Below are 23,775 nucleotides of genomic sequence, written 5' to 3' on the forward strand. Positions count from 1 at the left end.
ATGTACAGCATTTAACATTTGAATTTAATGTCATCTCTTTCCTTTCACACGTTTTCCGACTGCTGTACACAACTCAGGGTGGGACACCACGACACTCACCAGCACCACGATGCAGATGGGTCCGGCAAAGCTCCAGATGAGGGTGTCGTGCACGGAGAGCCAGCAGAAGTCAGGGTTGCCGTACCCTTGTGGGTCCAGACCCACAGCAAGGCCTACGAAACCAAATGCAAAGGACAGAGCACTGATGAGGGGAGAGAACAGACAGGGCAGGACAGTATAGGCCATGTCCATGTCTTTTTTTAGGACAACCGAATAAAAGAACAAAGAGGTCCCCCGTCATATCTTTTACAGCAACCATTGGCTGCACATGTGACACGAAATGTACATAAAGAAATCACAAGAGTCTGGTAAACACAAAGTTAAAACAAAAAATTATCAATTAAAAAAGTGTTTTATTCTTCTATTGCCCATCTCTCACCGGTTATGACGGCAGGGATGCCCCAGCCCATGGCGTAGTAAAACCTCATGTGGCCGTTGTTGATATTCCTCACTTCGGTGAGCATGCGATAGATATGCAGGCCTTCGACAAACATCCAGGCGAAGGTGCACATGTAGAAATAGTGCAGCAGGATGGCGATCACGGTGCAGACGAACTGGGGGAGGAGGAAACAGGTTTTCTGGGTAAGTGAGAGCCGCAGAAAAAGTGGCACTGATATTTTTCTATACCGGTCTGCACACCCCCTCCAAATGATTTATATAAACTGCTAAAATTTCCAGTGTGTGATCACGAATCCCCAATGTCTTTCTAGACTGATGAACAGGCGTAATATGAGTAGTGGGTTCCCCCCCTCAGTTTGCAGTCAAGTGCAAATAAACAAAACCATTTAAATAAATAGATACATCAACAAAGAAACAAACTCCACTCATTTTTGTTCAGTCTTGTACAACCAATGTTTTCTCCCACCTGTTAAATGTCAGCTGGCAAGGACAAAACTTGTAGGAGCCTTAGGTATCTTACTACACAGTTACACCAGTCAGTACATGTACTATAGGCAAGGCTGTAAAGCCCTGTGCATTACAAAAAAAACAAGCAAACACACCAGCGCAGTATCATTAATCCAACTCAACAATTGAGATCACTTAAGGATTTGCAGCCTCTCCCTGAAACATCATTATAACCTGACTAGCATTATTAGAAGCTCGGCCTTGTGCCAGACACCCACGAGTATTCTGGGAGCCATGCTACTTTCTTCTTTTATCCAGGTTAATTGGCCGGTGACTCACTCGGTCTGTCCTGGAAGCAGGTAGAATTCGAGCTGCAATGGGGCTTTGTGGTCACGCACAACAGGCATTGTGTATTTCAATTGTTAAAAAGCTCACATCATGAGGAGTCTAGTGCAATTCTCCAGGTACAATGTTTTAAACAGCCCTTAAACTCATCCAGATTGTTGTAAATCTACGGTGTGTGTGTATGACCTTAATTGCCTTCTGTGGAAGTGGGAAGTGTTTGCAAATACAGAGACAGAAAACTGAGAAAAGACCCTTCATTGCTTATGGAGTCATGACTAAATATCACTTTTGAATGTGCCCAGTCACTAAATAAATGTTGCGGCACATATGAATTAATCAAATAACCTTCCACAAATTGTTATTTTCTTTCCATACATCATTTACAACAGTGTAGCCAGGCCCAACTTTTTCAAGCAATCTTCTTGCACACAATGGAGCTCTTATGTTATTGTGTGGCAGTTTCAACATTTTACTAAAAACGACTTAAAACCCAAGCTGAGCAAACAGTGAAAGCACATTTGAATTTTCTCAGCAGGAACCACAATATGCGTTAACTTAATTTCTCAGGAAGTAGATTTCAAAGTCCTTTAAACTTGTCCAATCCATTTAAGCCAAAATACCTAATGTGTTTTTTTCTGAGCCTATTCCCATCACATTATTGCTTTTACAGCTCCAGTGAGCATTTAAATGTATTGCTACAATGTACCAGACGAATGCAATTACTGCAAGCCTGGTTTGAGAAACAATTGTGTTCAAACTGTAAATAAACTGCTGTCTAACACTAGATGGTATGCCTCCAAATATCTTAAATTCATAATGGAGAAAAAAAATGACAAGTGAAGTGTTGAAAGATTGCAACTCAGTGTTGATGCTTCTTCTGCTTGTCAAGTGATTACCTGTCAAGATGACTTTTAAAAGTGCTGAGTGCTTAATTCAGGATAATTCACATTACCTATTGGGGCTCCTGTTCAGCCACAGGCCACGTTAAACATTTTCCTGCAGCTTTCGCTTTATCGTGACTTACTAATTGCAAACGTGCATCAGTTACAGAAACATTACAACTGTCAATAAGGGTGGCGTGCGTTTGTTTGGAGTAAAGCGACTTGAAGGAAGCTGAAGAAACGCAACATTTTTGTCACTCTCGACTCACCGGGTTGTCAGTCTGATTGATTCCGATGAGGAAGACCAGCTCTGAGAAGAAGAGGGCTGCCACCAGGTTTTTGTGGATGCTGTGCAGGTTGGACCTCAGCTTCCTGATGATGACCAGCAGGATGAAAGTGAGCAGCAGGGCCACCAGGGACACGGACACGGTTGTGTAGGTGACAATCTTCAAAGGCAGCACGTCCCCATGCTAAAAAGCAAAGCAAACCACCTGGTAACAACTTCACAGGGATGGATACACCACTTCCACACAACATATGTAAAGATTTTAGATTTAATTTGTAAAAAAAATATAGAAAATCCTGGTTTTACACTTAGAATTAATGCTGGGGCAAAAGGACTGGTTCATGTACGGTGTGGGAAGGAATTAGCTTTCCGTCTCTGTACCTTTCGACACTTTTAAATTATTTGTTGTGCTCAAGGGTCCTACTCCTAGTTGTCGAGCCAATCAGACCTGGCTGACTTATCAGTTGAGCCGTTTCATTATTGACGGATAACCGTGAAAAAAATGCATGGATTTCTCCGTAGATAAATTACGTTGGCGGTTTACGGGTTGGGAATAACTCTCGGCCTCGTCTTCCACAGCTTCTCAGCTTTCACATACGGATACATGTGGACGATTTTAGAATAAATAAACCATAGTCCAAATAGTTTCAGGAAAAAACAGGGGAGGACAATGACCGATTTATTCAAAATGTATTAAAATGTCCTAATTGAAAACCAGCTAGAAACACATTACAGCGGAAACAAAATAAACGAGGCACCATTGTACAATACACCCAGACCGCTATCTTTCATTATTTCTCTTTCCCTCTGCACATTACTTCCACAGAAGTGACTGCATAGATATTAAATCTATTTGGGAAACAGGAATTCTCATTAACTCTCGGGCTGGTAATGAAGTTTGGCTGTGTATTATTGACGTGGATGAGAAAATAATACCAGCTGTGCACCGCTAGACAGAGAAAGTGCCAAGAATGTATTAAGTGAGCTCTTTCAGGATAATGCATCTTTCTGGACAAAATAGACTACATTTTTCACATGACAACATAAAACTCAGTTCATTAGTATTTGAAGACAGTCATTTAAAATCATCACATTACTTGTGCATAGATGTGAGTCAATCAATGTCTCCATAAACTTAGACATGAAGGACACATGGAACCCAGCTGAGCTGTGTTCACGAGACAGCGATCTCCAGCCCTACCTCACGTTTGGAGATGTCCATCAGCACTGCGAAGCTGGTCATGTGGTTGCACTGGCAGCTGACATGGGTGTCGTTCCTGTTGGAGAGCTCACAGCCCTTTGAGGACCATCCTCCCGTTCCACCGATCCTGAAAAGGGTGAAACAGAGAGGTTGGTATCAAGACGTTGTGCTTCAGCGGGCCAGCGGGACAGGACCCATCTTGTCTAGGTGCTGTAGACATGCATTCCTTCACACAACCATCTGGAGACCACCCAAGCTTCTTCCATTGATCAAACATGAATCATAGGATACAAATAGTAACATATTTTCAATGTTATAGAACTACATCTATTGAGGGTAGTTGTGGTTGACTAAAGTGGTGGCTTACGCGATGGAGTGGTTCCAGAAGACGCACACCGGCTTGGTCCTCTCCTGTGTCTCCAGCAGGTTGTATGTCACGGTGATGGGGTTGTCCAGCTGGTTGGGGAAGGACTTGCCCTCGCTGTGCACCGTGGCGCTCACTATGGGGGTGTTGATCACGGGCTTGTTGGGTAACCTAGTCAAACACAGAGGAAACAAGACTGCCATATAAGAGCCCTCCTGAGTCATGCCAAGCAAAACGGTTTCCTTTTCCTTGGCAAATCTCCAAGAGCCGTCTTCAGCAGAGCAAGCGGCGTTGTTGAAATACACAATGAAAATGATTAAAAGAAAGATGCCCCTTTAAAGGTGTAAGCCAGTGATTGGCACCAGGTCCACAGATGTGATGGCCTGCCAGAAAGCGCAGGTGTCAAGGAGCAGCGTACCTCAAACTCCTGCGGTCCGGGTCGTAGCGCTCCGGCAGAAGCTCTCCCAGGAACCTGTATATGATCACCACAGCCACTGTAGGGGGGGCGGCCCCTTCAGTGTGGCGCTTCGTTTTCTGTGGGGGCGCGTTGTCACCCTCGGCGGGATCGGACTGAGCCGTGGGGTCATCGGTGGGTTTCACTGTGACAGAAAACACACATTAAAGTATATTCAAACATCTGTCATTTGCATCCTGGCATTCATTCTGTCTAGAAGACTGATCCAAAGACACCAAAGACTGATCCTCAAATTGGAAGCATTCAGGGTAATGTAAGTAGATGGATTATGAACTGGTTGATGTGTAGGAAACAGAGGGTGTCGGTTAGAGGAGTTGCTTTTAACTGGAGTGAGGTTGTTAGTGGAGTTCCACAGGGATCAGTATTAGGGCCTGTGCTTTTTCTAATCTATATTAATGATCTGGACTCTGGGATAGTTAGCAAACTTGTCAAATTTGCAGATGATACTAAAACAGGGGGCTCAGCAGATACAATCTTGGCAGCACAGGCTATTCAAAGGGACTTTGATAATATTCAGTTGTGGGCCGACACCTGGCAGATGAAAGTACAAGGTATTACATGCAGGTTACAAAAATGTCCACTATAATTACACTATGGGAAGAATAGAACTAGATGAAGTAACGCATGAGAAAGACCTAGGAGTCTATGTGGACTCCTCACTTTCTCCATCCAAACAATTGTCAAAAGTGTAGAATTGAGAACAAGGGCAGTAATGTTCAGACTGTACAATGCACTAGTTAGAGCTCATCTGGATACTGTGTGCAGTTCTGGGCTCCACACTTCAAGAAAGATATCGCTGCTCTAGAGGCAGTTCAGAGGAGAGCAACCAGACTTATTCCAGGTCTGAAGGGAATGTCCTACTGAGAGACTGAGGAACTGAACCTTTTCACCCTGGAACAGAGGAGACTACGTAGGGACTTGATCCAAGTCTTCAAAATCATGAAAGGCATCGACCACATCAAACCAGAGGAGCTTTTCCAGATCAGCAGGGACACACGCACCCGGGGACACAAATGGAAATTGGGCTTCAAGGCATTCAAGACAGAAAACAGGAGACACTTCTTCACACAGAGAGGCGTCACAATCTGAACAAACTCCCCAGCAATGTGGCTGAAGAGACAATTTGGGAACATTCAAAAACAGACTGGATAGGATCCTTGGATCACTTGGAGGTGAATGGCCTCCTCTCCTTTGTACACTTTCTTATGTTCTTATGTAGAAAACAAAGTAAGCAGCCAATTCCTTAAAAAAAAGATAAGACTCCCACAGCCCTCAGAAGAGAGGCCCGGCCACATCCAACTGCTTTCCCCAATGGTAGGAGTGAAAACGCATGTTCACCTTTGCTGTCTTGTGGCCTCAGAAGGGTCTCTGGGAAGAACACAGAGGACTCCAGGTCTTTGGGGTAGGCCTCCCGGATCTCCTCGAAGCGGGGGATCTTGGCACTGTCTGGGTTGGAGTCGTCCAGGAAATCTAAAGAAATAACTGTGGTGGTGGGGAGGGAGATAAATAAATAAAAATGCATGAAACATACTTCTATTTCATCTTTGTTTTATACCATAACATAAGCACTTCTACATTTGGCCCAAAAAATAAACAGATATACTTATAAGGCATACAAATTACAAGGACACCTACTCATGTTCTCGGCGACGATAGTGAAGGGCTTGAGGTAAGTCTTCCTCATGTTCTGCGCCACGGTGCTGGCATACTCCTCGTAGTGCTTCAGCAGATGCGCCGTGCCACCCTCCGTCCTCTGGATCTGCTCCCAGTGGGGCTTGTTGCCGGGGTCCAGGATGGCACTGCCCGCCCGCACGATGTTCTGCCAAAGATAAAGCAAACCCGTCTCAGCCACAACCCGTCCGAGCAGAGAGGGAAAGCACCGGAGGCCAGCGTCGCTCAATGCCAAATGGCGCATCAGCCCAGTACCAGGAATGCGAGGAGGTAGAGGCAGTAATCCAGTGCAGTGGTACTCGGTCCTTATCGCTCACAGCAAGGATATTAGTCACCGCTTGCTGTATTACTTACAGATAATCCTTTAAGCTGCAATGTTTTCTATTTTTTTCCGCTGGGAACAAAGTGAGCCGAGATCGTTCCCTGTTGTAAGACGAGTCTTTCAGCGGAAAAAGACCAAGATTGGGCAGCCCGGGAAATAATTTGTATTTTTAAGCTGGTGTAAATTCTTTGCGGTTCATCTGCATTTAAGCTTGAAGAATCCCCTCTTTTTAGATAGCGGTAAATCACCTCAACAAATCTAGTTAATCTAATAATGACTATACTATACACACACACTCTACACTTTAATATTAATTTTACATATTTTTAATTACTCTTTACTCTTAAAATGAGTTAAAAAAAGTGAAACATTGAAGGAAAAAGGTTTTATAAGCAGAATAATCTTAGGAGTCCAAATGAGAGACAGAGGACATGTGGAAAAAGTGTCGTATACGTTACGAATATTCACGGTCCTTTTTTAATATAATTTTGACGTACGATAAACTTTTCCTCAACTTGCAATAATTCTAAAATATCTACATTTAAACCTGACACCCAAATGCAAGTTTTTAGGCATTACAGGCCGATACAAAAGAACACCCTGGCATTTACAGTCTTGATCAACTGTATTGGCACCAGAAGTGAGAAGAGCCAGCAGGTGTCATTGTTATTCACGTGCGTCTGTGAACTAAACCTTTGAAACGGAGAAGCATCACTGTGGCAAAGAGCCTCTCTCTCGTCAATGAGACGCCTACCTCATTAAATTCTGCATCCCTGGTCGCTGCCAGATCGAACCCTTGCTGCTGGCTTTCATACCGCAGGACCCGTGCGAGTAACTGGTACGCCGTCTTCACATCGTTGCCATAAAAGCTCTCCGTGTTGTTGGTGGCGTTCTGCAGCATCCTGGCGATGTTCTTGGATTTCTCCCCGTCCATCTCAGTCTTGTTGCGCAGCATTTCCTCGTTCTGGTTTGAGGTGAAGAAACAAGAAAAGGTAAGAGACCCAAACAACTACAACTATCATATATTACACTGAGCCCATGTCATAGGTGTTTTAGGTGCCCCGTTTCAGTCCTGGCACTTTCTTCCATTGCTTGCTTGACTGAACTAATCTGAACTAATCAATCCCCCCGCCCATGCTAAACAGATTCAATGAGGCTGATAAAAAACAGTTTTACAGCACTACGCCAACTCGGCAGCACTTACCACAGTTTTCAGCTCTGAGAATGTGAGAGTGGTGCAGTTGAAGAGCTCGGGGGGCAGCCATCCCTTTTCCTCGTTGCAGTGTCTGATGGCGGTCCCTGGGATTAGTCAAAGGATAAAAAATAAGGGGTTGAAACAGTCCCTTTTAAAAGGCATCCGCTAGACCTTGATCAAAGCTGTGTGCGAGAGTAGGAGTGCAGACTGCAAAGCGACCGACGCTGTGGAGAATCCGTGTGGATTAATCGTGCAGAGGAGCTGGGGGTTCACAGCACACTGGCAAGGCGAAACCTTGGGCTGCAGTTTCCGGAAAGATCAGGTCAACAGAACCATGTCTGTCGTACATGCTTTGTGCTGTAAAACACGGTGAAACAAGAAACCTACACCCCTGCCTGACTTTGAGAACGGGCATTCATACGCAGAGTGATTCAATGCCTGGGATTTGTCTAACTCTTACCAGCCAGCCTCATTAGCATGCACCTCCAACGAGAACGGCTTCAGAAAAACAATGCGACCATAATTGAACTCGAAGCCACATTGGCACCGGGTCACTCCGTCGTCTACAATTTAGCTCCAATCCGTTACAAATTGACTTCCAATACCAGGTTCGCCCTCTCTTTTAAAACTGAAGCATCATAAGCAAATTAAGGGCATTCAAGTATAGGAGTGACTACTGAAGGCGAATGCAATAATACAATTAATCGGTGAAATGTTGCTGCTTTGTCTGTGAGCTTCTGACAGATGAGAGATGGTGTTCAGACGTTTCTAAAGAAGTTAAAGTCAGGTAATGTATTGACACTGACAAGGAATTAACTTAAGAGATAAATATGTTTAAAGCATGACATTTGATCAAACATTGTGTGTTAATGCCTTGATATTAGCACCAAGACTAGGATACACTTTGAGAATAGATGTGCTTGGAAAGGCAGGCGACGCTCACCTATGGATCCTTTGGGACACTCGACGGCAGCCGGGCGACCGAAATTCGTTTTTGGCCACCAGATACCAGCTTCAAATGACTTGGGGCAGGCCTCGTAGATCACTGTAAATTAAAAGCAACACTGTTCACGCACCTGGCGGTTACGGCATCACCGATACAAAAAACAGGCTAAAAGAAAAGCTCTCCCATAGGACCTAATTTAATGAATCCTTTTGAATACCCTTATGAAACCCAGACATCCTACATAGAAACCTCTCAGACGGCTCAGGCGGGAGTTTTTTTGTTATGTCTGCTGAACGAATCTTAAAAATGAAGCTCGTGATATTCGCTCTTGAGATCTGAAGGATTTTTTCATCTTTTTTATTTGATTTTATTTTCTTTTCAGTGAGAAGCTCCCAGGCTGCCTGTCAACAGGTTAACAGCACACACCAGTCAGTCAGGGAAACAGAAGAGCTGTTGACCTTACTGAAAGAGCCCCTGGGTTTCGAAACCACAAGAACCCCCTTGAAAGGTGAAATAAAACACCTGCCGTTCATCAAAGCCAAACTGTGTTCAGGGAGCTCTGCAGAGCCTCTCTCACCACCGGCGATCCCCAGAGTCATTAGGCACTAACAGGGCCATTGTGTCTACAGGAGCACTTAGCACTGACGTACCCTGACATCCAGAGGAGGTGACCTCGGCGAAGGGGTTGTCACAGCGGTTGCACTGCCGCCCGATAACCCCCGCCTTGCAGGAGCACTGGCCCGTCCGGGGGTCGCAGGTTCGAGTATGCGCTCCCAGGGGGAAGCAGTCGCAGGGGAAACAGGTGTCGCTGTCCTCCGGCCTGTAGTAGTTATCCTGCAGGTGTGTTTCGAAAAGGTTAACACTTCCTGCAGTTAGAAACTCAATAGATCCATTTGTGTCAAAGTACCTCCTCTGGAACGGTTGTAAAACACTGGTGCCAGTTCAGTCAAAATACGTTATTAGGTACAATTCTTAAAAAATAAAAAAGTTTAAGATTTTTACAGTTGCTTTATGATACTTTAGGACTGCTTTTGCACGAGCGAACATGGTGTTTGTGCACGCTCTCCTGCGAGGCAGCGAGCAGGCAAGTTGGCCGTGGAGATTCCTGCACCTCCTTTCAGTGGAAGTGAAGCAAGACAATGTAAACTACTCCTACTCATTCGATTAATTTTGCACATGTGACTCACGGTTATTGGAATGCACGTATGACTTAATAATAATTATAGGAATAATAAAAAGATTACACAATGTACACATACTATGTATGCATTTTACATGTTTTTGTAGGCACGAGTGCACAGGAACATTTGAATATAATGGGGGGGAAATCTACCGTTAATAAAAGCTCATAAATATTCCAGTGTGTTGGTTGCACCCCTGGGCGTACATACTGAACACTGACAGGAGTTACAGCAGCGGTGTCACAACAGCATCAATCCCTACCTTGCACCTGCACTCTCCGGTGGTTTTGTTACAGTCGGGGTCAAACCCTTTACCGATGTCACAATTACAAGGGCCGCAGATTGAGTTTCCCCACCAGCCTCGGGGACAAGGTTGATCAATCCTGACAGACAAAGAAAAATATGTTACCCTCTCTCTACAGCACTGAACCCTGGAGATTAAATAACTGGTCACTTCTTATTTCTGCAGAAGAAAAGCACAATCTGATCAGCGAACTGATATCGAGATCAAAAGAGGAAAAGATCTTGATCTGAGTATAAAAAAAAACATTTTTCTGCCTTGTCTGTTCACCTTATGTTCAAGGTGATATATGAAACATGTTAACAATGCTCAGGCTGCTCTGGGGCACCACATAGTCTGACTGTGACATAAAATGAAAGCTTTCAATAAGGAAAATAAGAAAAAACACCCTTCTATCGGGTGTACACAACAACCTAGCAAAATACAAGCTAGCAATGTGTTCAAATTAGGATTTTCATTCACAATATTAACTGTTAAAGACTTTAAAGACTGTCAAATTGTTGTTGAATAATTTAAAAAAAATCTTACATTCAGCGCTGCATGGATTACATACAATACCAGTTAACACCTAAAGCAAAACTTTAGAACTTCTTTTAATAAGACGTGATTTGCTCGGCTATGCCAAAATAATACAATTCCTCCCTAAATCAAACCCAGCTCTGGAATCTGTCGAGCTATAAAAGCTACCATCAAACATGGATGCCCATCTGTAGGCAATTACCAAAACATCAGGTATTTTTATAAAGTCTGGATGTAAAGGTATTCATTTATGACCGTTTGGTTATCATCAAAAACCCGACAGAGAAGAATTTAATTATAGCAACATAAATTAACATTCATTTTATAATATCAGGAATTAATTGATGGAATAAATGGTCTGAAACGTGGCTACATAAAACAAAATCACAGCATGGAGCAGTGCAGTGAGTAAACATGCCTCCTCGCTAGCTGTTGTTGTGCTCGTTTATTTAGCTCTTGCTATTTGGATGACGACAGCGTGGATTATTGCACACAAACATGCAGCTGCTCTTTGGTTTTAAGCTTCAATGGCCAAACGATGGTCTCAAGCATCTCCAGTTCGCAGTGGCGTGCGTCTTACTTGTTCTCACAGTACTGGCCGTAGTAGCTCTGGCTGCAGTCGCAGGTGTATCCGTGAGAGGAGCTGGGCTTGTGGACACATTTGGAGACGTGCTCACAGGGGTTGAGATGGCAGGCGTCCACACAGTCTTTTCCAAAATAGCCTGCAAAGACACCGACACCAGCGTCAGGGAAGAAACGCATCGGCCTGGATCTTCAACACAAAGACTTCAAAACTGATCATACAGGTACAATGGCATTTATCTCGTCTAAACCCCAAACACACACACATAGCCGTTGGAACCACAATAAGTCAGTACAGGTGGTCTACGTGTCCAAACGGGCCCTGCTGTCCGTACCTGGGTCACAGACGCAGGAGAAGGTCTCCCAGTCGTCGCTGCAGTGGCTGTGCTCAGGGCAGATGTTGGAGTCGCAGGGGTCGGCGATATCGCAGCCGTCCTCCACGCGGATCTTCAGGCCCTGGTTCATGTTCACGTTGGCCGTGTTGGTGGACGTCTCTCCCATCCTCACACCCTGTGGGACATTTCCGTTAGGCGGCAGTTCGGGGATTGATGTGTGCGTTTGTTCACCCCTGTCCACACTGCCGAGCGCACAAGAGTTCAGAGTGAAAGGAGGACGTACCTGCATGCATCCCAGAAACCCCTGCTGCACTGTCCCGTCCTTTCCCAGCAGGCCGCCGAGAAACAGGCTCGTCAGTTTCAGCCCAGGCAGCTCGTTGCCGATTTCCACACTCCTCTGTAGGGAAGAACCAGAGCAACTTCAGAAGGCGTTACAATATTGGTATTTCCAGTTTCTATACCATCTTATTACTGTAAACAATTGCATACCAGTGGGACTCCCTTTGTGACACCATCTTCAGCACGTACCAACTACACAGTGCAATCTGTTTCACAGAAGGCATACTTAATGAAACGGGGCAGAATACCTTGAATTCATACCGAAGTGAAACCCTTAGCTCAGGCAATCTTACACCTCTTCCTCGCTTTTACATTTACAAATGAAATCCCCCCCAAAATGCCGTTAAAGAGCTATTATGAACCTGCTGTCCTATAGGCGAGCTGAGTAACTCGTTTGTTTATAAGCCCATAAAAAACGAAATGGTGGGGAAATAATCAAAATTGAAGATATACATTATATCTATTTTATAATGACCCACTAGAGTGTTATGTTTCAGAGAAAAACAAATTAACACAAACGAATGTTTTGCTAATCTGGCAGTAGCTAAACCCAGACCTAAAGCTTAATTTCACACCTCAAGAAGCCCTGCCAAATTAAAACTATAAACACAAGGAAAGCCACAACAAGGGAATTACATTTAATGAGCAATAAAAATATGGGCACGGAAGAAGTTTGATGAAGACTAATTACACCTGCAGTCATAAAAGTTGTCCTTGTGTAGGGAAATTCTTCCCAAGCCTTATGTCGTGCCCATTTATGTTCTAATGAGAAAACAATGCGGGGGTTTAAATCTTCATCTTAAATCTTTTTCCATTGATTATTTTGCTCATTTAACAACCTGTCAATATTGTGTTGATTCAATGGTAGAAGTGGGATAAAATACGAACACACATCAAAGAATACAACAAAACAAATATATACTGGGATGTTTTGCTTGCGTTGATCCAGCTGGCAGTTCCCAACTATTGTTACCTGGAACATGCCGTAGTCCAGAGAAACCATCGCCAGGTATTTGATGTCTTTGCTGTCCTTAACGCTTTTCAGTTCAATCAGCAGGTGGTGCCACTCGCCGTCATTCACCCGGGTCTGGGGGAACTTGAGAATGGCCACCTGAGTGTCCCCGAGGTAGACTTCGAACTGAACATGGCTGTTACCGATCTGCAAGCAAAGCAAGGCAAGGCATGGCTTTAGGGCTCTGGAGAATGAGTGTTCTTCTTGGCTTACATGTGTTTTAATTCAGTTTTCTTTTCTTTCACACTGCAATTCACAGGGAGATCCTAAACGTAACCAGAACACACACCGAGCGAGGCCACACTGTAGATAATAGCACTTGACTGCGATTGATGCGGACAAGCTGCTACTTTCGACAGCAGCTACATCACTCAAATCTGCCTCAACTCGTGGAAAACGCACGCATGAAAGCGGCCTGTTCTCACCGCACGCTGTCAGGTGAAGCCGCTCAGCCAAGCTTCGGTAGCAAACCGTGTTTTCTTTGGAAGAGCTTGGCGGTGATTTGCAAAGAAAGAAAAACGAAAAGCCAGTGCTGGGGAGGAATCGCTCACCAGGATGTTGATCTTGGACGACGTGCCGGCGTTCGCCTGCAGCAACATCCCGCTGCTCTGCCGCGTCCTGAACATCAGGCCGATGTACCAGGGCACGGAGATGGTGATGTCGGTCTCGGGCCAGGACACCAGGCTGTGGCCCTCGAAGTGCTGGGGCGAGGACATGGCTGGACAGAGACAGGGGACAGAGACATCAGCACATAGGGTTGGCAGGGAACGTTGGCAGAGACGTTTTGTTCAGCAGTAGTTACCTTACAACAGTCTAGTCAAAGATACTCCCGACTAAGGCAGCCACACGACTTTCTCTTGATCTTTGTGAACTGCAATTACCAATCCAAACATTCGAAACCTTCTGCACAACTCTCCGCGGATGATTAGCTACAACTCCACTGAAACCTTTATCTCCCATCAGCAGGATCACGCTTCAATTGTCCTGAAAAGCTCCACCTAATACTTTGTTAAAACAATCACACGTGACACCTCAAACCCCAGAGAGTTGCAGTGTCTTCTGGTCTGGTCTGGTCAGACTTGGGCCTTAGTAAATTAAATTAAATCCTTGGATCAGTTTATAGGTCTTCTATAACCTCACTGGATTTAAATTTGACTGTCGTGAAATCAGAGACAGATTCCATGAAAACAAACGGGGTCGGAGCTATTGGCTCTGTGTGTGAAAGAACAGATAGGATCTATAATATCTTTTTGTTCCAGGAAGTGGAAATCAGATGATCGAGATAACACAAACAGCTGAGTCAATACCTGAACTAAAACAAGCATTTACAGGCGAAAAAGATAATACAAGTGTGTGTCAGCTCTCTATTATTTAACACAGTAGACAGGAAACATCCCATTGAAAACTGCCTTGCCTGTGACTGAGAAAAGAAAAACGATACTCTCACATTTCTTTTAAAAGTGGGGTAATTTTCTCACAAAGCTTTTCAACAGGAGCCAGGACTACAAAAAATACTTTAAATTAAGCATTAAAGGTATTTGTCTTTCATAGCTGATCTGCGTCTTAGGCAGCGCCAACTATACAGTAACTATCAGACTGAATTAGTTATTGAGAAGGCAGGTTGGTTTGACGTTCTAGTTATTAAGCTTTCTGGTCCTGTGCAATCATCTATCCAGAATAAAACAATAATATGCTATTGGACAAATTCACATCAATTTCCAGATCTGTAAATGTGAGGTATACTTCATTTATACATGCATTTTGTCTACAAATGAATCAACACTGACTGCTACAGTCAGCAATTAAGACCAGACCACTCACCCAATTCTGAGACAAGCTCCTGGTTTTGCTCTACAAGCCAGATCAAACACAGCGCACTGCCGTAAATTCAAATTCCTGTCACTACATATGTTCAACAGAGGTGTACATTTGTCAGTCACCATCTGAGAAGAATGCGAGAGATCTCCAGGCCAGGGGCTTGCACAACACGAACCCCATTATTAAAAGCCACAACCACAAGCTGACAACCGCGTTCCTGTCAGCGCGATTCATCCATCCCCCTCGGTCTGTGAACGCTCAGCCAGACTTCCTCTCTCGGCTGCCAACGTCCCACCCTGAAGGCAGAAGAGGGTACATATGGCCCACATGCCCAAACCGGCATCTGTATCGTGAACCACAGACTTACTACTGTCTGGCACGGTGTGTTCCTCAGCTATCTTCTGATCCCAGAGACATGCCCTCCCTACACACACCAACACTGCAAAACCTTTTAAAAAGCAAGTCTCCATACTGTGTATCATTTCCACTTTAGTCGATGACTTGTGATGACAGGTTTTGTACTTCTGGTCTCCATGGCCAAAGAACAAGATTTACTAACTTTTGAATCAAGTATCTCACACCACTTCTGTTTGTATTTTGCTAAATTAAAGTATATTTTTCAAAGTATATAAGTATATAAGTATATAAGTCAAAGTATGACCTTTGACTTCTTAGTGGAACGATACTCAACACATAATACCTTATCTGTATCTAGGAACCACATAAAAGCCAAAGAATATGGAAAAAACTAAAAACAACAACCACCACAATATAAATGTCCATATTCAATTAAGTCAACCAAAATTCCTAGTGAGAATGCAGCATTATTGTGTCACACAGATGTGTTCTTCACATCTGCACAAATCATTCCACAATGTTGTTAATAAGATCATAGGATACTCAGATAATGCAATGAATGAACTTACAAGATGCTGTCTTATCACCTGTTTATCCATATATATACATTTTTTTTTGTTCAAAGCAGATTTAGAGGAGCAAATGTACACAGCTGTAAAAGCTACAGGGCAATAACCCACTTCCACTGACCTGTTAATCAAACACTATAAATGATTATGCATTAACAGGAAGGGAGCAACATCTTGCGGCACTAGAATAGCCTGAGAACAAACACAGCGCTTTTCCATTGAGCAACCGAATCACAAGATGACCGCATTCAAGTTTGACAAGCTTCTGGGCCATTGCAATGGAACCGATTAATAGAGACTGAATATGTATTTTCACTCCACCTGTGTGTGCAAATATTTTCAAAGGTAAGCTGCAAGAAAACCCCAGCACCTGGCTCTGGCGTATATATACACCAAACCCCTGAAGCAGCTCTCTCTCATTTACACCCCTGATTACACTGCATCGTTTACCCACAATGACTTTGATATGCCAGGTATTTATTCCATTATTGTACTGAATATGCCACTAAACAAGGAGTAGGCTTCAATTGACTTTTACTTATTATTTAATTAATATTAAACATCCACATTAAAATCTCCCCACCGAAACTTGCCAGCTGCTCTAGGTGTTAATTCACTTTAAACATTTTGTTAGTTTGATTTTTTATTTCTTTCTTTGCAACAGCTGTCCTCTAAGAGGTTTCCTTTAAAGGAAGCGGCGTTACATTAACTCCCTGCGTCTGTTTCCTTACAACAGGGCTGCGAGAATCACCAGTTTAGACACCGCCTCCCATAAATCAGCGCAGAAAGAATGTGACTCTTATCCTACGGTTGTAGGAACACAGGGGAGGAGGCCGGAGAGCACAACTGGACTCCAAATGGACCCGAATGACACAACCGGAAGCCACGACTCATAGATACAAATCCGGACAGAGAGACTGATGTCACTGTCTATAATTAATAAAACCGTGCAGTAGATTATTTGTGGGACGCTGACCTTGTTCGCAGTTTTTTCCTCCATAGCGAAGCGGACACTCGCAGCCGTAGGTGTTCCACTTATTTATGCAGGTTCCTCCATTCAGGCAGACATTCGTGACACAGAAATCCTTCTTGGCCGTACAGCCTGCAACAGAGAAAAACAATGAAGATCTTAGAATTCAGAGTCCATGTTCAAAAATAATAAACGACTAATCGTACGGTTGTCCATGTTGACAGAATCACACTTCTTGTGAGCTGTCTGTTGTTATTTATCAGATAACACTCTGTATCACTGAGCGTTAGAGTTCAGTAAGTTGGGAAGCCAGTCAGCTGACCTGCGATGGTGCCATTGTTTGCTATGAAACTGGCCATGTCGATGGGCTTGCTGTCGATAGTCAGGTTCCTCATGCAGCCCACAAACTCTCGGTTTCGCACCGGGAAATCTTCTGGGAGATTGGGAACGCCACCCAATAGCAAAGGCCCGGTGAGATCCAGGGACCTGGAAGGAGAAGATCAGCACATTATTTGTGGATAACATTCTCCCGAAAGTGAGAAGAGGTCTACAGAGGAGCTCAATTCACACAAACTGGAGCTAGAAAACAAACAAACAAATGAGAACCAAAATAGGAAGAAACTGGTGAGTGTGATTTTAACTACTAAAAGAGGAAAGAAAAGATTTGTGAAGCCTCTCGGTGAACAGTATACATCAGCCAGCATCAAACCTCTCCCACAGGGAATGGCACAGTGGGCAAGTCCTGATCTTAGAAGGCTGTGGGGTCAAATAAATGGTTCAGAGAAGTCACTGAGAGACGAGGAGGAACACACCACCCCATCTCTCACTTACTTCTCTGAACCATTTATTAATGAAACCCAATTACGATCGGTCTCCAAGCTGTAAACAGTTGGGGATATAAACAGATGGCGTTGACTGCGCTCTGCTCTACTTCAGACTCGGCTTTGCAAAACACCGCTGGCAGCCAGAAGCCTGCCTTAATTCTCATGAAGGTGAAGGTTACCACTTGAGAAATGTTGGCAGCGAAATGCTTTCCCAAACACTGCCAGCGCTTTCCAGCTGGTACCACACATGAAATGGACATCCCTGGTAATCCACACTGACAGGCACTGCGGTGTATATTTAACACTACACTTAGGTCCCACCAAGAATAGTCTATAGTCTAGATCTGCACTTGAAATGCGAAAGACTTGGGGACGGAGGGAGGGGGACTCACTTCTTTGGGCCGGTCTGGGTGCCCTGGGCCGCGCAGGAGTAGTTTCCAATCTGGCTGCCGAAGCGCACGGCCATGGCGATGTCGCAGTCGTCCACCGCGACCACCGCCACCTTCTCCCCCGAGGGGCCATGAGGGATCCCCAGGCGTCCGATATTGGGCTGCAACACAAAGCGACAATGACTTGGCTTAGATGTGAGTGTGTCACCTGTGTGGGCTTTTCAAGAGAATGCTAAAAATACAACCCTTGTAAACAGACACTATAAAAGGCAGTGTGTTCACAGTATAAACATCCATCAGTGGCAACAGTTCACTCATTTGTGTTTCAATCTCAAGAGCACTACTGCCGACTTAGGTCAAGAGTTATATAATTAAACCAAGTCTGTTTTATAACAACTGTTAGCCGATATAATCAAACTCTCAAACTGCCTTTTTTTTCCCCCCTCATTGTTTAGGTCTAAAATGTCTACACAGCCCGATCTGAAGATTGTGTATCGTCTGTGTGAGTGCTAAACAGATCTCCTGCACACAAACGCACTACTTCATTGCACACAGAAAAGTTTGGACCAGTGGGGCTCATTGAGAAGTCATCTCTGAACGTCATGCCTGAAGACACAGGCAATTTGTTCACTGTAGACAAACAAATGGGCACATTCGGGCGGTGTAATGAAAGTGTAATTTCGGTTGGTGCTTTTTTGAGAGGTCACGTTTAGGCGTTTCTAATGCACGGGCCTAATGGTGTTATTGTAACTATCATCTGTCTGATGGTGCATTCTGTGTCTCGCCTCTCTCTCTCTCGGGGGCAAAACATTTTCCACTCTGTGGCGATAATAATGTTTGTTATCTCCCACCAACTTATTGCCTGTGAAGTTTATTTTGTTCCATCTATAAAATACTGTTCATATTTTCCATGACATCACATTAAATTGGACCTTATTTATTTAAAAGAAAAGTCAAAACAGATAAACAGGCCTCCCATCCCTTCTGCAGAAAGAGGAAACATACGGATGGCAACGCCAGCCGCTTGGTACGGTGTATATAATTTTACAGAGGTTGTCAAAAGTCACTTTCAATAGGTCACTGCCCTTTGCTTATGTACGATTGAAGCGAATCCCGAAGTTCTAAAAGTCCCTTTTAGCTCTTCCTGAACATTATTCACAAGGTTTCCACTTGTTTGTGTCATTTGTCTCTCGCTATTTACAATGAAACATTAGAAAGGAATATAATATAATACTTAATCATCAATTTAGTGATAATTTAATTTGCATTATTGTGGCACTTTAGCAAAGAAGATGATTGTTATGATCTTTTTTATAGACCCAGCCAACATTACGCAGCAGAAAGTCTTGGGCAGATCAGCTCTACCTTTCAAGTCTGTCTGTGAGCGCGTTTGAGAACAAAGCCAGAGCGAATTTCTCAGCGCAGGGTGACACAGAGTAACACGAGGGGACAGGGACTTAAGAGTCTGCAGCTGGGATACCTAAATCCAGGCCTGGGCGCTCGGGGAGAGCTCAAGGTCCCCGTTTAATCCCCTGTGAAAGAATTCAGGTCGTTAACTGGAGGGAGTCTGAAGTGGGCCCTCCATTTACCTTTAATACAGAATCCGGGCCGTCCCATAATTCATCTGCCTCTGAAAGCTTTAAAGGGAAACGAATGGCGCAGAAATCTAATTAAAATACTGGCCTCCTGCCAATGGACATATGAAAAAAGAGCTCTAAATGACACAAACAGACTGCCTCTGGCACGGGGCCTTTTCCACGAGCTCCACCCGCCTCTCGTTGCTGTTTATAAAGTCGTTCACACAATCAAACACCCTGGCTACAGCCACCTACTCAGTACATACGAGGCGTTCCACAGATCGGAGGATAACGCCAGCGCTGACAGATAAACACAATGCGGCCGACGCTTCGCACCTATAAAAGATAAAGACGGAACCGGCCAAACTGAACTGAAAACGATCAGCTGAAGATCGAAAGTGTATGGACGCTAATCTGGATAAAATGGATGTCACATCGCAGGGAAGTCTGGCTTAAAGACGTTTGCATCCATATCTCTGCTGTCTGGGTCTGCTCCAGTCAACACTCGGCTGTGGCATTTAAGGAAGGGGGAGAGAATAAATACAAAAATCCCCAGAACTATTTCCTTAATCTTTATACCATAACCAAATAGGGAGAACAAAACCTATAGTGCCTGCCAAAAAAAAAAAAAAAGGCTTTCTTTATATAGAATTTCCATCTGATATTTTGAGAGTAGATAAAACAAGGCTAAAGTCCACTCTAAAGCAGTAATAAAGCACAAAATCTTTTGCCCTTCTGCCACTAATGGAATTACAGGTTACAGAGGTCATATTGCTCTTAAAAAACAGACATTCTGATTTGACAACTACACAACAAGAGAAAGCAGGAACTACCAAACTTGAAACACTCTTCAGCCCCCAATCTGTGCGTGAATCATAAAAAAGTGCCTCCCCGCAATGCCTCGGTAAATGATCGGGTGTATGATATCATTATACGTCTGGTATGTGTAAATATTGTTTAGATTTAGTCGCGTAAATACCATACTTAGCCTTACCTTTCAGCCACAGGGGGAAATGCACACAAAAATGATTCGACACTCATAAAACACTAGTTTGTGTTTATATTCTTGGATATAATTGGTCAAAAGCAGCAGCTACGCACACCAGTCCGGCGAGGAGCAGAAATTATATTCAAGAGGTCGTAGCCATTTACTTTTACTCTACAGATTCTCAATGCCTACCCTTACAAATCAAGTGTGTTAAAGCACTACTCCTCAGCTTTAATGACATCGTACTCTTCAAACAAGATGGCGCCTCCAACAAGTTGCACCTACTAATGACTGTGAGAAAGACAGGCCTTCTCGGTCCCGTGGCAGCGCTCGGCTCAGACACGCTCAGGTCTCTTTCAGCGGCCCGCCAGCCCCTGTGCGCTCCTCTCATTAACCAGCTGGCCTGTGACCAACAGCGCAGAGAAAATAGCTGCTTTCTCCAACAATGCTTCAGCACTCGAGAGCGCCGAGCTGGTTCACGGGGACTCACAGATATAATTTACGTATAGTATTCCAATCAGGGATGCATCCCTTCTTTTTCCTCTAACCCCGAACACTCAGATTAAGTTTGAGTGCGTTGAAAATAAAGGAGAGGTTAAGCATGAATGACAAGGCAGGGCAGAGAGCTAAACCATATTTCAACAGGCCCCAGCAGTGCTCGAAACATCTCGACACAGGCCGCTGATAATGCCTCTGATAGATTTCATAGTTTCACTTAATTTCGGTCTTTAATTTCGTCTGTCATCCTGAAACACTTTACAGGGTCTGAATATCTGACAGTGTTATTCCCGAGGAAATGTATCTGTCTACAGCACGAGTGTGTTTCGAACACGTTATTTTATTTTAAAAAGTATCAGTAAAGAGAAATGAACATGAAGAAAAGGTTTGAGATTGATGTGAATTCTTTAACTTGAAAGGACAAAGTTATGAGGGCTTAAGGGGTCTTCATAAAGGTATTTAACCACGCACTGATGATCGCGCATGAATGGAGGTTCTTGTCTGCTATTTTAACAAGAGAGAAACAGCAGTAAATCAGTGTTTGCCGAGGGATAACGCAAGCGCTTACGGTGCCAAAGGATTGCCTTCGGGCCCTGGAGAAAAAGCTTTGTTTAGGCAAGAGGAATTTCTGTTTAATAAAAAACAGAAGATTAGCTCGTTTAGCTCCGGCCCGCTGTTTGGCATTCCTGGCGGGTTGATACTCCTGGAGGACAATGTGGGACGAGGACAAACACTGCAAACCTAAACAGGTAGACTACCGAAGCGGGCTGACACAGGAGAGTGTTTGCAGGAGAGCGGGGCAGTGAAAACAAGCTTAAGCGATGAAGGCACTTCATCCCACGTTTTCCAGTCTGATTTCGCTCAGCTGAAGGGCTTTGTACGCACTAGTCCTCGAAGCTGCTGCGATTAGTCTGGTGCTTTTGGAGAATAATACATGGTGACAAGACCACCCCCACCTGTAAGTCTGTGTAAGCACTGTAGACTTCCTGCCCTCGCTACAGCATAATCGTTCTGCTTTAAATATAAGACCAATGCCCATGAATCACGCTTTTACATTAGGGTTGCTTTCCTGTAGCCACCTGCATGGATGCCAGTACATATTGATTGATGATATGCTCCTGATTCACTTCCAACGTGGAAAAAAAAGTGTTCTCAAGCTATTTGAACAGGAATATTGTTCCTTGTGTCTTTATTTGATGGGTAACAAAGTTACAAGCTCTTTGTGATACAGTTACCACTCTAACAGGTGAAGAGATTAATTTAATTTAAACACAGCGGACCCGTCACATTTTTCAATTTATCTCCATTTTAAAGCCCCCTTAAGGAGGCAGGAGAATTAATCCAGCTCTGGCTTTTGTCTTCCACCCAGTACCCTGCCGGAGATATTGAGGAACATCTGCCTGCCGAAACCTTAGAACATAATGACGTTAAGTTCAGGCAAAGTGCAATTTCCAAGGATAATTCGTATTATCTTACACCGCATGTAAGTGGGTGTCTGCCACTGATGACCCAGGCGTGTAGTTAGAGGTGACGGTTTGAGATCCTGCAATCAGCAGCTTGATGCAATGCTGCAATCACTTAGATTATACTTATATATTTAGTATAACACACACACACACACACACACACACGCACACACGCACCCTTAGGTTAGGACCATTTATTTCTAACATAAAAGGAGCAGACTGGTACAGTTGTTGCACATCAGGTTTCACCCCCAGCTGTTGCCCGATTACAGCTGTCACGGCTTCGACAGACTGTACAGAGTAAATCTCCGCTGCACATTTCTCTACTCCCATGGGCTCACAATCTCTGGACCTTTCCTGAGCTGCAGACTTAACACACCGAGGGAAGAGTCAACTAACCGCACCACTCTTCCATTCACCGCCTCCAATTAAACACAAATAACGCAGGAGAGGAGGGCGAGGTGAATGAACCCACATGTGCTGCTCTGAGCCGGTATTTGACCAGCTGGCACACCACAGACATTTTGTGAAACCACATACTTCCCTGCTTCCGGAGGCACAGACTGCTTTCAAACTCGGACAAAGTTCGGTTATGTTGTTGAGGTTCCGATTGTTTGTTTGCTGTTTTTGCACTTACACCTCAAAAAGTCAACACCAAACCTGTATTTGTTATTTGATCTCCAAAAAGAAACCCAAACAAAGAATCGTGGGGTAAAAGCCCTCACTGAGAAGCGATGCTCCTGCCTTCCTTTGTGATTTGGATAATTCCCATGGTAATTCTCATGAAATGTGTCTCTCTGGAAGGAAGACAGGCTTGTCGGACGCATGGTAACAGGTTTGATCTGCAGAAGCCCTACAGAAATCAGAAAAAAGGCCAAAGAAAACAAATTGCTGTCCCTGCTGACAGCTGCTCACGATTGCTGGAGAGCTTCTGCAGATCCATAGTGGACTGTCTAGTGTCCAAATGAATTATATGGATAATCCCGACAGGTTATGTGGAACCAGGAAGGGAAATAGGTAGCAATGTGCACTTTTTTTGGGTTAAGAACGACCATAAGGACCAGGCTGCTTTGTGGTTTGTCGTTTTTTATTTTAAATGTCTGCTTAGGACTTCTCTTGAGTTCTCATAATATCCCAAAACCCAAACATGTAAACGATCTGACAGGAGAACACAAATACCGTTGAGGCAAAACAATAGAGGGAATGAAAAATGAGAGTGGGAGCGTCTACAACATAATTGCATGAGTTATTATGGTTATTATGTGTGGGGGGGGCAGGGGAGCGGGCACACTTTTGTTGCCAACCGTATAAAAAATAGGTGCCATCGAGTGAAGATCCTGGCAGACTATACTGTTATCTATCACCATATACTAGTCTTAGTAACAGTGTCTCTTTTTAAAGTAGCAGTACATTAAGTGG

General features: G+C 44.1%; 1 protein-coding gene across 4 annotated transcripts in view; it reads right to left on the reverse strand.

The window, feature by feature from the left end:
* The window catches only part of celsr1a (cadherin EGF LAG seven-pass G-type receptor 1a), an 82,956-nt gene that overhangs the window by 11,218 nt on the left and 47,963 nt on the right, over nt 1–23,775 (reverse strand). For all 4 annotated transcript variants that reach the window (XM_066723936.1, XM_066723935.1, XM_066723932.1 and 1 more), the window contains 21 exons: nt 17,831–17,988; nt 16,937–17,100; nt 16,621–16,746; nt 13,452–13,618; nt 12,862–13,047; nt 11,833–11,946; nt 11,550–11,724; nt 11,213–11,354; nt 10,075–10,195; nt 9,282–9,465; nt 8,629–8,730; nt 7,695–7,789; nt 7,245–7,454; nt 6,133–6,316; nt 5,836–5,979; nt 4,441–4,621; nt 4,026–4,193; nt 3,659–3,785; nt 2,441–2,641; nt 479–653; nt 100–212 (listed from right to left, as the gene is read on the reverse strand). In XM_066723936.1, coding sequence (XP_066580033.1) covers nt 100–212; nt 479–653; nt 2,441–2,641; nt 3,659–3,785; nt 4,026–4,193; nt 4,441–4,621; nt 5,836–5,979; nt 6,133–6,316; nt 7,245–7,454; nt 7,695–7,789; nt 8,629–8,730; nt 9,282–9,465; nt 10,075–10,195; nt 11,213–11,354; nt 11,550–11,724; nt 11,833–11,946; nt 12,862–13,047; nt 13,452–13,618; nt 16,621–16,746; nt 16,937–17,100; nt 17,831–17,988 — 3,237 coding nt within the window. The remainder of the gene's footprint in view (nt 1–99; nt 213–478; nt 654–2,440; nt 2,642–3,658; nt 3,786–4,025; nt 4,194–4,440; nt 4,622–5,835; nt 5,980–6,132; nt 6,317–7,244; nt 7,455–7,694; nt 7,790–8,628; nt 8,731–9,281; nt 9,466–10,074; nt 10,196–11,212; nt 11,355–11,549; nt 11,725–11,832; nt 11,947–12,861; nt 13,048–13,451; nt 13,619–16,620; nt 16,747–16,936; nt 17,101–17,830; nt 17,989–23,775) is intronic.

The sequence above is a fragment of the Amia ocellicauda genome, chromosome 15 (genome assembly GCF_036373705.1).
Source record: "Amia ocellicauda isolate fAmiCal2 chromosome 15, fAmiCal2.hap1, whole genome shotgun sequence".
NCBI lineage: Eukaryota > Metazoa > Chordata > Actinopteri > Amiiformes > Amiidae > Amia > Amia ocellicauda.